The sequence below is a fragment of the Silurus aristotelis genome (assembly GCF_946808225.1).
Source record: "Silurus aristotelis genome assembly, chromosome: 9".
Taxonomy (NCBI): Eukaryota; Metazoa; Chordata; class Actinopteri; order Siluriformes; family Siluridae; genus Silurus; species Silurus aristotelis.
In genome coordinates this window covers 15096289-15111721 of record NC_139582.1, presented here as the reverse complement: position 1 = coordinate 15111721, position 15433 = coordinate 15096289, and the positions used below count along the sequence as shown (strand labels likewise).

General features: G+C 39.3%; 1 protein-coding gene across 6 annotated transcripts in view; it reads right to left on the bottom strand.

The window, feature by feature from the left end:
- Positions 1-367: 367 nt before the first annotated feature.
- The window catches only part of lcor (ligand dependent nuclear receptor corepressor), a 42047-nt gene continuing 26981 nt past the window's right edge, over positions 368-15433 (bottom strand). For 3 of the 6 annotated variants that reach the window (XM_083550906.1, XM_083550905.1, XM_083550903.1), the window contains exons 3-4: positions 3182-3272; positions 368-2378 (exon numbers count right to left, since the gene is read on the bottom strand). In XM_083550906.1, coding sequence (XP_083407032.1) covers positions 1343-2378; positions 3182-3272 — 1127 coding nt within the window. In that variant the 3' untranslated portion in view covers positions 368-1342. The remainder of the gene's footprint in view (positions 2379-3181; positions 3273-15433) is intronic. The other 3 variants (XM_083550907.1, XM_083550904.1, XM_083550908.1) reach the window with 3 other exon arrangements.

The following is a 15433-nucleotide window of genomic DNA, read 5'->3' as shown; positions in this document are numbered from 1 at the left end:
TTTTTGCAGTAACTGCATCAAATCATGACTGCACTGACATCCCCAATCTCTTTTTTGTGATGTTTTTCCAAGCATGTATCAAAGCTTCTTTATGCTGTTGTTCGATTCAGGTAGTTTCTCTTTTCTGTCTACATTTCAGTAGGTGACATGGCTCAGTTAGGCTGAAATTTAGTGATTGATTTAGCCAGTCATTTCTTGTGTTTTTTTGCACATTGAAGTTTTTTTTGCACATTGAAGTAATCCATATTAGATTGGATGAACTTCTTTGTGAAATGTAAATTGGATAAGATTACCTTCACCCATCTCCTGGAGAAGTTGAGGGTGATGTCAGTGACTGTGTTTTGAGTTTTTAAATAATAGAAGTTAAATAACAGAAATTGAAGGCTAAGTTTTTTATCTGATCTTAAATGTTTTCAGTGTATAGCTTAAAAACAAAAGACTTGGCCCTGCCATTCCAATACTTTCAGATGGGAAATTTCATATCGATTTAGGGCAAGGCTCTCATGGGAGGAAATATCTTTAGTATATGTGAGAATATTAAGTGTATAATGCAAATAATGCTGAGGTAATCAGGTCACAAAATCTTATCATCAGAATCATCAGTATCTGGTAAGTCCCAGACTGAAAGTACAGTACAAACTAAATTAAAACAATAAAAAAAAGAATTAACTATTTTAAATACTCAAATCTTTCATCCCTGAATTACTATTTTCATAAAGCAACATGTTCCACTGTAACATGGCTTGTTAATGTAAAAGAAAATAAAAAATAGATAGCTTTATAGACAAACAGACAGACTCACACAGACACCCACATTAGCATCAGATACTCAATAAGAATCACTGCAGACTTTAAACTTTTGTTACAATTATTAAAGTATATAACCTGCAGTATAAGAGATAGAATTGAGGGACACAGTTTCATTTTTAAATTGAATTTTGTCATTCTTCTGCCTTACTTAGTTCAACCTATTTTACTAGCCCAAACAAAATTCTTTTTTCTTGTTGTTGTTTGTTTTTAACATTGGCTACAGCTGAACATAGAGGATAGCAGAAAATAGGGCAAGTACTGGCAATTATTTCATACACAATATATGCTCCATTTTAGCTTTAATAATGGTTATGTTTGTGAGATTAAAAACAACCCAACCATTTTTTGGAGTGATCACTGTTGGCTATTGTTCTTCCTCCACTGTACTGGATGCTTTTGGTTGAGCTCAACCAGTAACTGCAATGAGAATAGGCACATTTGAAGCCATGTTTGTATGACAATAATATTTATGTTTGTTCCAATGTGGTGTATTTACTAATCATTTTGTTTTTAAGCACCTCTATACATCGTCTTACAATGTGCTGGATGAGGCAGTTGGTGCTGATGAACATTCAGTGTCTGCACTAAATTCAGAGTTTAGTCTATCTATCCTCATTATCATTTTAAGCTTCTTTTTTGGTGGGTTCTTCAGTGTGCCCATTCTCTCTTTCACCTTGTACTCCAGGGTACTATGAGGAATACCATAAATGTTCTGTGCCTTTGAAACACTCATTTTTCCACTCATCACCACACCAATAGCCTCTTCAAGGATCTCACTGTTATACTGCCGATACCTGCCCCTTTTTCTGCGTGGCTGCTTGGAGACTGTTGGTTCTGCTTCTGGATCTGAAGTTGGATATTGAGGTCCAGATGTCAGTTGGTCAGTGTCAGTACCTAAATTATCACTCCCTCCACATACATCAGAGAGACTTCCCAAGGCAGCTCTACTACTCTGTTTAGGCAAAATAGCCCTAAGCCTCCTGCTGAGAGAATTATCTATCTGCACACTACCCATTGTGACAGAGCTATAATTATAAGCATCAGAAATGTTGCCACTAGAGTTCCAGGAAAGATCCATACCCTTTACTTGTGGAATCTTTAAGTCATATGGAGGGGAGTTTTTTGCCTCTTTCTTTGCTGTAATGGCTATAATATCAAGGGACTTGCTATGGCAGGCACTGGTACTTTTGGTGAAGGTTCCATTTTTTTCTACGACAAGCGGATGGTTGTTTAGATCACCAAGATAGCTGCTGGCTGGTTTACACTCCAGCACACCCTCTAGTTGCTGATTCTCCCAAAAGCTGTCAGGAGACAGGAGAGGATGTGTTTGATTGGAATTAAGAAAACCTACCGCCTCTAAGCTGGAAAAAGAAAGAGGTGATGGTTGTCCAAAAAAGCGATGCTTCTTACTCAGAAATTCCTCCTTTAGAACAAGTGATTTGCAACGTAGAGGTTTAAAAGGGGTAGAGCAAGTATGGTTCTCCCAAATGCCATGTTGCAAGCCCTGTAGTAGCAATCCATCCTTATCCTGAATATCATGGTAGGTTTGATCAGTGATCACTGGTTGCCTGTTTAACACAAAAATATATATACTTTTCACCATATACATAAAACTATGCCATTTAAAGATTTTTCTTTTGTGTGTGTGTGTGTGTGTGTGTGTGTGTGTGTGTGGGGGGGGGGGGGGGGGGGGAGGGGGGGAGGGGGGGGGGGGTTTGTGATTAAATTTTACAAAGTGATTACAGTACTAGATCAACATATACATGTACCAAAAATAAAAATCTTATTTTAAGGTGAACAAATATACATTTATACATTTATTCATTACACTCTGAATACACCAAATGTATGTGGACACCTAATCATCACATCCATATGTAGGCCTTCACAAAGCTTTTGCGATGTCTTTGTATGCTTATTTCTTGATATAAATATAAAGTTTATTTATATAAATATATAAATAAATATAAAAATGAAATATAAAAATTCTTTATATAAATATCTGTGGACAGCTGCATTTAATCAATAACTTCTCTTACTATTTCTGATACCCAAATTAGGTTTAGGAGTGTAATTATAATAAGTCACCTTTCCTATTTTTACCCAACTAATTAAGTTCAGTGCTTATTGCCTATTTGTGGATTTTAACTTTCATATTCACATTCATACATCTTGTCGACACATAATTCTATGACACATTAGAAACTAATCTGGGTTTATTAGCAACTTTAAATTTATAGTATACTTTATAATATATAAACAAGTATATACGAAACATTATAGTTTGTAAGCCAATAAATTATTATTAGCAGAAGGAAATTTAGACAAAAATCAGAAATCACAAAAGTGTTAAGAAAAACAAAAAACATACCTTTTTACAACAGGTATAACAGAGAAATCAGGGGAGTGCTCAAAACTGATCCTGCTTTGTTTTTTCTTGGTTGACAGATCCAGGACTCCATCTGTGAAAACAAAAGTAAGCCCATGTTGGTTATTACATTATTAATTTAGCAAAAAATATTTTTATGTCAGAGACATGCTAATAAATCCTGCATTCAATCTGAATGCAGGAAAGATAAAGGAAGACAAAAAGACATTGTGGTTGAACGAGGAAGTGCAGAAGAGCTCAAGGGGAAAGAGGTTGGCGAAACAGAATTGAGATCAACAGAGAGATGGGAAAAGTATGCAGGCGTACAAGAAGATGCAGCAGGTGAAGGGGGATGTGGCAAAGCCTAAGGAAAAGCTAAGGAAAAGGCATATGAGGAGCTGTATGAGAAGTTGGACACTAAAAAAGGAGAAAAGGATTTGCGCAATATTTGCTTTAAGTACGATATTAGAGAAGTTATTAAAGAATGTCAGAAGGATTTGCATTGTGTGTTTGTGGAGTTAGAGAAAGCGTATGACATGGTGCCAAGAGAGGAGTTGTGGTATTGTATGAGGAAGTCTGGTGTGTCAGAAAAGTATGTGAGGGTGGTGCAGCAGTGTAGTGTGCAGTTGGAACGACAGACTGGTTTAAGGAGGAGGTGGGACTGCATCAAGGATCGGCTCTGAGCCCTTTCCTGTTTGCAGTGGTGATGGACACGTTGACGGACGAGGTCGGACAGGAGTCTCTATGGACTATGATGTTTGCGGATGATATTGTGATTTGTGGTGAGAGTAGGGAGCAGGTTGAGAAGCACCTGGAGATTGTTTATCCACACTAAAACATCTGAGAATGATTACATTCGTTACTACGTAAGCATAAAAAATTTATAAAGATTTGGCCTATGTCATATTTGTCAAATGCAATAGAAATTTTTTTCTAATGAAAAAAAGAAAGAAAAAAAAAATCAGAAAGTTGTACAAAGGGGCTTAACAAAACTATCACACTGGCTAGCAGGCAGAACAACTACAGTACACCTACAACTACAACACGGTAATTCGGCGAATAATCTCCATTTTTTTGTCAAAGCAAAAAAAAAAAAAAAACCTTTTTATTCCTTGAATCTTTTGAAACTTTCTATCATTGCCATCTACCAATGATTGTTCTCTTGTTCCTTACATCAGAAGGTACTACCTTGCATAGTTATAAATTATCAAATAAATTATTAAATTATTAATTAATGTGATGTCAGCCATGACCTCCAGGCTCTTTCTTTAATCCTGATAGCATTGTAGATTTATCCAGGAGCCACATCAATATAAACTCAGTACAAAGATTAACCAACATGCAGAAGCTGACTGGCTAATAATGCCAGTTGTGGATAGAGAGTGACAATGACAGTGCCAGAAAAAATTTTAAGAATGCAGAGCTTTTCTTGATTTATGGCAAGCTTAAAATGTTAAAGGGTGTGTATCTACACATCAACGAAAATATGAGTAGATTGGTTTGTTGTCATGTTCACCAACTACAACACATTACAGGGCTGAGGGACCACATTTCAATGGTCCAGTCTCCAAGAATCCTGTATTGAAAATGCTTGAAGTGGATCCAGAGTACTTTAGGCAGTTAAAGGAAAGACAGCAACCTGGTTATTGACCTTGGGTACAGGAAAGGGGCCCAAGAATTATGGGGCAAGCTTAGCGACACACAGCCCTGAGAGTAAGGTCCAGAGTGGATAGCTAGACCCTTTGGCCAATGCGGTAGTGGGATGCAGACGGCACCTGCGGATATCCCAGCAGGCATGCAGATGTGGCTATTAAGAATGCGCATCAGGGGGAAACAGCACATAGTGAAACACTCTGGCACATGAAGTAAATTACCAGTGGGGAAGAGTCATGTTTCATTCCCACTTCTTTGTTTACTGAAGCCAATAATATGCAGGCACATACTGACAGCAAGCGACAGAGCTTGAGAACCGCATTTTTAAGCATAGTGTATGTACAGTTAAAAGAAAAATTAAATATGAATTATTGAATGTTTGATTGTTTTTACATGTTTACAATGGGTGTTTAAACATTACTGTAGGGTTTATATTGTGTTATTAAGTTCAAAGGATTTTTTTTATGTTGCTCATATACATCAGTGCTACAGTTCCTAACAACTTATTTCATGAGTTTATTGAGACAACTGCGATTGTACTTGACATTCTAGACAATGCTTCCCCAAACGTAAAAAAACCCAATGGTTCCGGTAAGCTCGTGCTCATCTAGAGGTATCGCACACCGCTGCCGGGAATATATACCTTTAATGTGTGCTCACTCTGTAAAAAAACCTTATGAACTACAACTTCTGGTGGGAAAAAAAACGAGCCTTTTTATCTTCCTCCGTTATGCGCTTCACGGAAACGTGGCTGTGCGAACAGATACCGGACTCTGCACTGCAGCTGGCAGTATTCCAGCTTTTAAGAGCAAACCGCAACGTTGAGCTTTCAGGCAAACGAAGGGTGGAGGAATTTGGTTTTACATTAACAGTTTATGGTGCAGCAATGTGACAGTGATTCACCTTGTCTTTTTTATAACCTATTAAGCTATTCTACTTGCTGTGCAAGTTTATTAATTTATTCATTCTGGAGGGTGTTTAAATTCCACTGCAAGTGTTTACATTCCATGTACCAGATCCAGTGTGTGAAGCGCACACAACCGGACTCATGCATTATTGTCCTTGGCGAATAGGTGGATTTAGTGGGGTGGGACTGGGTAGCAACTGCCACCCTACGAAAATTACATTGAAAAAGGGTTGCGTTAGGAAGGGCATCCATCGTAAAAAACATGTGCCAAATCAAACATGCGGATGATCCGCTGGGGCGACCCCTAATGGGAGAAGCCGAAAAAAAGTTTAATGGCAAGAAATCTTGTCTTTCTGTTAAAGCATAGTCCAAACAAACAAGTCTTATGTACTGCTTAGTTTTGGTCAAAACAATCAATGCAACCACCCTGATCAGTAATCACAAACAAATTACTTTATCTTGATCTTTGACCATGTCATGGTCCATCTAACTCCTGCTTTCAGGCAGAAATCAAAGCTCTCCAAACCTGTTGTATTACCAACAGCCTGGATAAGAATTTATTTCACTTTAAAAGACAATGGGACAGCTTGTATACCCCCCCCCCCCCACACACACACACCCTCAACCCCACCAACAAGGACACTTTCCAACCTGAAAACAGACTTTAGCAAAACTTTTTTTTTAGCATATCTAAAAAGACAGAACCCCCACAAAGCAGCCAGACCAGACTCTGTTTTAGCATTGAAACCGAAGTACTGTTCTAAACAGATTTCTCCAGTGTTTTCACATATCTTCAACACCTCACTGAAGATATGCCATGTGCCAGCCTGCTTCAAAACCTCCACCATCATCCCTGATCTAGAATTACAAGAATGACTGCATACCCGTTGCTCTGACATCTATAATCATCTTCTCTTCTTTTCTTTTTCTGCTTCCATTAGGGGTCGCCACAGCAGATCATCCGTCTCCATACCCCCCTGTCCTCTACATTTGCCTCTTTCACACCAACTGTAGCAAACCCCCAGCCAGACAATGGTAAAGCGTACTGATGTTTCAAAAAGCCTTTATTTTGTGTTCAGACGTCAGCCTTTTCTTGGGAAACACAAAATCTACCTTTCCTTGCTGAAAAACCTTTTCTTAGTGAAACACTGTAAGAGCTACAGAACAGATAAATAACAAATAATACAATCAGCTCTTACAAAACATAAACACAAATAGCCATTTATAAGAAACCCTTTTGTGATGTCACACAATGATGTCACAGATGTGACAGTGTCATGTGACACTGACGTATCACATGACATAAGTGATAACAACACATTAAAACACTTCTTCACAGTTAAATAGATTAACCCACACATTAATGCATATACACATTAAACAAAATAAACACAGTATCTTGTTCCTGTTCCAGCTAGGTGCTTAATTATCCCTTACTTTTCTTGAGAACTTTGTACGATTTCAGAGCATTTTAGCGACATGACTTTCCTTTTCCATGTGTGCGTCTCACTAGGATTACAGGATTACCTTATTTACTCTTTTCTTAGAGTTAGTTACACCAACTACCTGCATGTCTTCCCTCACCACATCCACGAACCTTCTCTTTGGTCTTCCTCTTTAATTGTGGTTCTATTCTCAGCATTCTACTACCGATATACCCCATGTCCCCCCTCTGCACATGTCCAAACCATCTTAATCGTGCCTCCCCACCTTGTCTTCAAAACATCGTACATTCGCTGCCCCTCTAATAAACTCATTTCTGATCCTGTCCATCCATTGTCACTTCCAACGATACCTTAACATCATTAGGACAGTGGAGACACCCGGCGCACGACTTCTACACACGGTTTGAGGTACAGAACAATGTGAAGGCGAGGAAGACCACCCCTCCTCCCACTGACCAGGTGCTCTGTCTAACCACAGCTGAAGTGAGGAAAACTCTATGCAGAGTTAACCCACGGAAGTATGCTGGACCTGACAACATTCCTGGCAGAGTGCTCAGGGAATGTGCAGAACAGCTAGCGGATGTCTTCACTGACATCTTCAACATCTCCCTGAGCAGTAACATTGTTCCCACGTGCTTCAAGACAACGACCATCGTTCCTGTGGCGAAGAAGTCTACCATATCCTGCCTCAATGACTATCGTCCCGTCGCGCTCACTCCCATCGTGATGAAGTGCTTCGAGAGACTCGTCATGAGGCACATTAAGATGTGGAGCAAACAACCTGACTCTGAACGTCGACAAAACGAAAGAGATGGTTGTGGACTTCAGGAGAGCACAGAGCGACCAATCTCCACTGATTATTGATGGATCCTCAGTGGAGATCGTCAAGAGCACCAAATTCCTTGGTGTTCATCTGGCGGACAACCTCACCTGGTCACTCAACATCAGCTCCATCACCAAGAAACCCCAGCAGCGTCTCTACTTCCTGAGAAGGCTGAGGAAAGCCCATCTCCCTCCCCCTATCCCAACCATGTTCTACAGAGGGACCATTGAGAGCATCTTGAGCAGCTGCATCACTGCCTGGTTTGGGAACTGCACCGTCTCGGATCGCAAGACCCTACAGAGGATAGTGAGGACAGCTGAGAAGATCATCTGAGTCTCTCTCCCCTCTATTATGCACATTTACACCACACGCTGCATCCGCTAAAGCAAACAGCATTGTGGATGACCACACACACCCGTCACACACACTTTTCACACTCCTGCCATCAGGAAAACGGTTCCGAAGCATTCGGGCCACCACATCAAGACTGTGCAACAGCTTTTTCCCACAAGCCATCAGGCTACTTAATACATAGAACTGAAGGGAACTTTCACACACACACACACACACACACACACATTCAAATGTGCGTTATCAAACTGTACAACCTGGACTTAAAACTTAAAACAAACTCATCACTCATCTCAATCCATTCCACTATCATCTATTTATTATTATTTATATTTGACTGTACTACACTATTTAAATGCTTTTTTTTTTTTTTTACTGTATTACTGTTTACATGCTATCTTTTGCACTGTTGACAATTATATTGTTTACATGCTTTATTAGATTATACTACACTGTTTACATGCTGTCTTCTGCACATCTTGACTGCTGCTGTATTTTTGCACTACACTGTGTTCTTATATTCACTCCCGGGTATAGTTTTTACAGTTCACAGTACTGTATAACCAAGTATACAGTAGGTTTACTGGTCAGCGCCATCTTGGTTTTGTGTCTTGTCTTGTGTTGTCTGTCTGTCTGTACTGTTTTTTTGTCTGCACTGTTTGCACCAGGTTGCACTCGATGCACTTTATGTAGCTTGTGTTGTGTTGTAGCTTTATGTTATTGTTTAGTGTAGCACCAGGGTTTCGGAGGAACGTTGTCTCGTTTTTACTGTGTACTGTTTACCACTGTGTATAGTAGAAATGACAATAAAAGCCTCTTGACTTGATCAGCTCTGCTACCTCCAGCTCCACCTCCTGTCTTTTAGTCAATGCCACTGTCTCTAAACCATACAACATAGCAGGTCTCACCTCAGTCTTATAAAATTTCCCTTTCACTTTGGCAGATACTCTTCTATCACAAATCATGCCTGCAACCTTTTCCAATTTTTTCTCCCTTTGCACGAAGAGGGCCAGCAGCTTTGAAGTGTACATATCCAGCATGGACATGAACTTGGACTCCAGATGACCTGTTGTGATTCTATGAAACTCTTCCTGGATCTAAAAGACAAATAAGGAAGAAAGCAATAATGCATGAAACATATACAATATGATTAGAATCCAGAGGGAACCAAGTTATTCTTCAGTTGTTCTTACTTCTTTTTCTTTCACCCTGTCCTCTACATCTACCTCTTTCAAATTATTCACCTGTCTTTTCTCACCACATCCATAAACTTTCTCCTAAGCCTTCCTTTTTTCCTTTATTCTCAGCATTATTTTTCCAATATACCCCATGTCCCTACTCTGCACATAACCAAACCATCTAAATCGAGCCTCTCTCACCTTGTCCTAAACATCCTACCAACATGATCCCTCTAATAAACTCATTTCTAATCCTGTCTATCCTCGTCACTCCCAATGAAAATGGCAACATCTTCAATTCTGCAACCTCCAGCTCCGCCTCCTGTCTTTTTGTCAATTGCACCGTCTCTAAAACATTCAACATAGCAGGTCTTACCATTGTCTTCTAAACTTTATCTTTCACTCTTGAAGATACCCGTCTATCACAAATCACTTCTTCCACTCTTCTCCACCCACTCCACCCTGCCTGTACCCTTTTCTTCACTTCTCTAACACACTCTCCATTACTTTGCACTGTTGACCACTGTTGATCATAGTCAACGGAGACTCCTGTCTAACCTCGTCCATCAACCTGTCCATTACCACAGGAAAGGGCTCAGAGCCGATCCTTGATGCAGTCCAACCTCCACCTACTCCACAATTCACTGCTGTCCTTACTATCCTCATACATGTCCTGTACCACCCTCACATACTTCTCTGACACACCCGACTTCCTCATACCATACCACAACTCCTCTCTCTGCACCCTGTCGTATGCTTTCTCTAAATCCACAAACACACAATGCAAATTCTTCTGACGTTCTCTATACTTCTCCATTAACATTCTTAAGGAAAATAATGCTGTGGTGCTCTTCCTCTGCATGAAACCATACTGTTGCTCACAGATGGTCACCTCTTCCCTCAGCCTGGCTTTCGCCACTCTTTCCCATAACTTTATGGGGTGGCTGATCTTTTTTCTACTGTAGTGACTGCAGGTGTGCACATCTCTCTCCCAGACTCCTCCTCCATTCCTTAGGCATCCTCTCACCTTCCAAAATCTTGTTAAAAACTCCACTGCCATCTCTCCTAAACATCTCCATGCTTGTACTGGTTTGTCATCTGGTCCAGCCGACCTTCCACTCTTCATCCTCTTAATTGCTGATCTCACTTCCTCTGTACTAATCCTATCCACTTCCTGCTTCACCATTTACACATTATCCAACCATCTCTCTCTCTCTCTCTCTCTCTCTCTCCCCCTCTCTCTCTCTCTCTCTCTCTCTCCCTCTCTCATTTTCCTTATTCATCAGCTGGTTAAAATCTTCTCAACACACTCTCCTCGCTATTTAACACATTTCCATCTGCATCCATCTAACTTGCAGCACATCCTTCCCAGCTCGGTCCCTCTGTCTGGCCAAGCGGTATAAATAATTTTCTCCTTACTGAGTCTCCAATTTTACATACAGATCCTCATATACCTTTTCCGTGGCTTTCACCACATCACTCTTCATCTGCTGCCGCATATCCTTGTACTCCTGTCTACTTTTCATATCTCTCTGTTGATCCCAATTCTGTTTTGCCAACCTCTTTCTCCTAATGTTTCTTGCACTTCCTCAGTCCACCATCACGTCTCTTTGTCTTCCTTTTAATTTCAAGATGTCACACCAAATACCTTTCTAGCTGTCTCCCTTATCACTTCTGCAGTAGTTGCCCAATCATCCAGCACCTCTTCACCACCACCGAGCCCGTCTGACCACTTCCCTGAATCTTACACTACAGTCTTCCTCCTTCAGTTTCCACATCTTATTCTTCTTTTAGTCCTCACTATCCTCCTCTTCTTCTAAACTCCAAAACCATCCTACAGACTACCATCTGATGCTGTCTAGCATCAGATGTCTACACTGTCCCCTGCCAACACCTTACAGTCTCCAATCTCCTTTAGGTTGCATTTCCTACATAGAACATAGTCTACCTGTGTGCACCTTCCTCCACTCTTATAGGTCACCCTATGCTGCTCCTTCTTTTTAAAATACGTAAGGCCTTAAGGCCATACCTACCCATCACCTCCTCATCACCTCTGTTCCCTTCACCTACATGCCCATTAAAGTCTGCCGAAATCACCAATCCTTCATTCTTAGGTACACTCTCCACCACTTCATCTAACTCACTCCAGAATTTTTTTTCCCCACCATCTCACAGCCAACATAGGCACTGATAGGCACTGAGCATAGGCACTGATGAAATTTATCATCGCCCCTTCAACTTCCAGCTTTACATTCATAACCCTATCAGAAACTCTCTTCACCTCCACTAAACTCTTCCTTCAGGATCACCCCTACACCATTTCTCTTTTCATCCACACCATGGTGGAACAGTTTAAAGCCACCTCCAATGTTCCTGTCCTTACTCTATTTCCACCTGGTCTCCTGAACACACAACATATCTACCTTTCTCCTCTCCATCATATCAGCTACCTCTCTCCCTTTACCAGTCATAGTACCTACATTTAAAGTACCAACCCTAATCTCCACTCTCCTACACTTCTCCTTTCCCTGCTGTCTTTGTAGACGTCTTCCTCCTCTCCTTCTCCTCCTTCGGCCAACAGTAGCCCCTGTTGGGTAACAATACCTGTGGCGGTCGTTGGTAACCCGAGCCTCGACCGATTTGGTATGAATTTCTGGTTCGTGATCCGCATATTTGATTTGGCACATGTTTTACACTGGATGCCCTTCCTAATGCAACCCTCCCTATTTATCCATGCTTGGGAGTGCACTAGAAGTTTGTTTTACAGTTTATAAAGTTTGTTCATTCGCCACTTGAAAGTACAATCTGTAGTATATTTTCTTCAAGGGATTTAAAACAGAAAAAAAAATAATAATCAATCAGTCCACTTTTACAATGTTTTTGAGTCAATCTCTTCTTACCTTTCATTCACAACTAGGTGTGAAATGTAATTTAACAAACCGAAGTGGTTTGGAGAGGGGGTTTGAGACCCACCATTACAACACACACTTCTGTAAAAGTAGCATTTTAATCTTTGCAACAGACCTCTTCAGATGTGTTATGCTGTATATCCCAAAACCACTATCTTAATTATTATTTTTCTATATAGAAAAGTATGTTATTTTTATGTTTGGTACTTTAAAAAATGTAGTTTACAATTTTTTTCCATTTGAATAAACGAACAAAATCTTTAAGAAGCCTCTGCCTAATATTTATTTACCCAGCAAAAACATAAAATAAATAAATATAAAAAAGGTTTTAGTTGAATTCACTAAACACATAAATACAATAAAATGGTCTTTTCAAAACTTAATTTTTTTTTTTTTTAAGTGGTCAGACTTCCTGTGGGCTCACCACCTGCAGGAGGGACCATAAGGTACGGTGCTGTGAGGATTGGGCAGCAGTCTAAGGCGGAAGCTTAGACTGCTGCCCCTGCGACCCGAATTACGGATAAGCGGGAGAAAATGAATGAATGAATGAAGTGGTCAGACATGTAGACCTCAGATTTGTTTCATTTGTGGCATTATGCAGTTTTTAGCTACTACATTCCAGTGTGTCCATTCTTGACAATAGTTTTAAAAGTGTTGACAACAGTTAGAGTAGAATGGCATTTAAAAAAAAAGGGAAACTTAATGATTTCTTTTTAAGAAGTTAATTTTAAGTTTAAGTTTAATTCTGTCTCTTATTAGCTTCCAGTCATGGGATGTGGGGTGGAATTTCCTAGCAACAGCATAAAAAATTGCTTGACGCAGGTTGAAAGGCAGTGCGTGTTCCAGGGGGGAAAACACACTGCCTTTTAAACTGCGTCAAGCAATTTCTGCCAACTGGTTCAGTGCTTGATTGCAACAGTTCACCAGTTTAGGAATATTCTTTATTTTCTCCTGCACACAACACATCACAGTATTGTTCTTTAGTAATGTCATCATTCTGTTTAAGACAGCCTGAAACTCAAAGAAACACATTGCATTTCCAACACGCTTCCAAACAACCAACCCTTGCCTTTAAATTCAGAAGCCTTTGTGTAAATGTAGATAACTGCTCATTTTAAATGGTGACCACAGAGGGGCATCGGCGGTTGATCAGTGCAGCCTGTAAAAGCCAACATAAAAACTACCGTATTTTTCAGACTATAACCCCCTACTTTTTTCCCACGTTTTGAACCCCGCGGCTTAAACAACGAAGCGGCTTATTTATGAATTTTTCCTGGGTTTTTCCCGGTTTCACAAACTTCAAGCCAAAAACCTGAACCCCATAACATTAGACCAATGTTAGACCAAAACGCACCTCACCTGTGTTCTGAGCTGCACGGCTTCGGGAGAAAAAGCGTTTTTTTAAATGCACGACGATGCCAAAAGATAAACTCCCGAGAGAAATAGTTGTGAAAGGAAGGAGGAAGTGAGTAAAAAATGACTTTCTTGGTAGGCTACTGTTTAGATACAAGCCATTGTAGCACGTTGAGTCTGGTTGAAGGAAGAGCTCGCTAACTCCAGTTGCAACAGAAATCATATAAGCACAGACAGGTTTCCAAAACTTGTGCTTTTTTATTTTTCTTGGCAACAGCATTACGGGTTAGTCAAAGAAACTTAGAAATGAGCATCAGAAAATTATAAGGACATAATCCTCGTCTTGCACACACGCAGTAATACCAGAAAAATGCAGCGCCAGGCTATTCCCAAAATACTGCTATGCTCCTAAAGGAAGCGCAACATATTTCACCCCGTTATACCGTGTGTAGCGTGTCTTTCGTTAAAGCCTGTGTAAAGTACATTAGTTTCAGTGTAGACGCGGCTTATAGACAGGTGCGGCTTATTTATGTTCAAAATAATAAAAAAATGTGTAAAATTTGGTGGGTGTGGCTTATATATGGGTGCGCGGTATAGTCTGGAAATTACGGTACTTTAATACACTTATCACACCACTGACATGTACATGATTGCTTACTGATGTTTGTGACAACAAAAAAATGCAATTACAAACGATTTATTTTTTACAAGCTGAGTGTTCCCAGCTATTCTTTAATCTAGACATTGCTTGTTTTCTTTTCCAGAATGCTGTAGACAGTATAAAGGTTATCTAGTTCATAAAATGAGGTAAATGTAAAAATAGGTAACCATAACTAATTTAAAGGGCTTTCTTACCTTTCGTTTATTGCCTGCACAAACAGCAACTTTCTTTTTAGAATAAAATGTCTTTGCCTCCATATCTGTTTCTATCAGGAACTGTAAATTCCTACAGTGATTAGTTTTATACATTTTAAAGCTTATGACCATTCCACCAAGAAAATACTGTGAATGTGCAAGTAATTGATTCTCAAGGTCTTTCAAAATGGTATTTTAAAGAAAATACAATGGTTAGGACACAATGTCACTGTTTTTTGTAAAGTGCACACTTTTAAAAGCAGTCTTTTTTGCTAATTTATGTGATTTATGTAGAAGGAATTCACCCAAAAGCAGCAGTAACAATTTGTCAGAACAATCTGCTGTAAGAACTTTAGCATTTAATTAGATGTACTTTTTAGTTTAACAAATTTATTACACGTAATACGGAAAAAAAACAACACAAAATAACAACTGAAAACAACAAAAACTTTAACTGAAAAATATTTTAGGAATATGTCAAAAAGTAAAAACTTAAATATTTATTGTCATTTATCAGGCAAATAAACAGAAACTTGGATTTGTGTCAGAAAAAATCTATTTCATACCCAACAGTAATAAATTAATAAAGCATAACATTCTACCATTAAAACGTATTTATCTAATAATGATTGCAAGTAAATAACTGTAATTAGTCATCTAAATAAAAATATATTAAAACAAAATTGCCTTTCTTTTCACAGTATTTTATAACTAAAAATAGGATTGAGACTAAAGATCTTTGTCCCTTAAAATTATGGCAATAATGCTATTGTAACAGAAA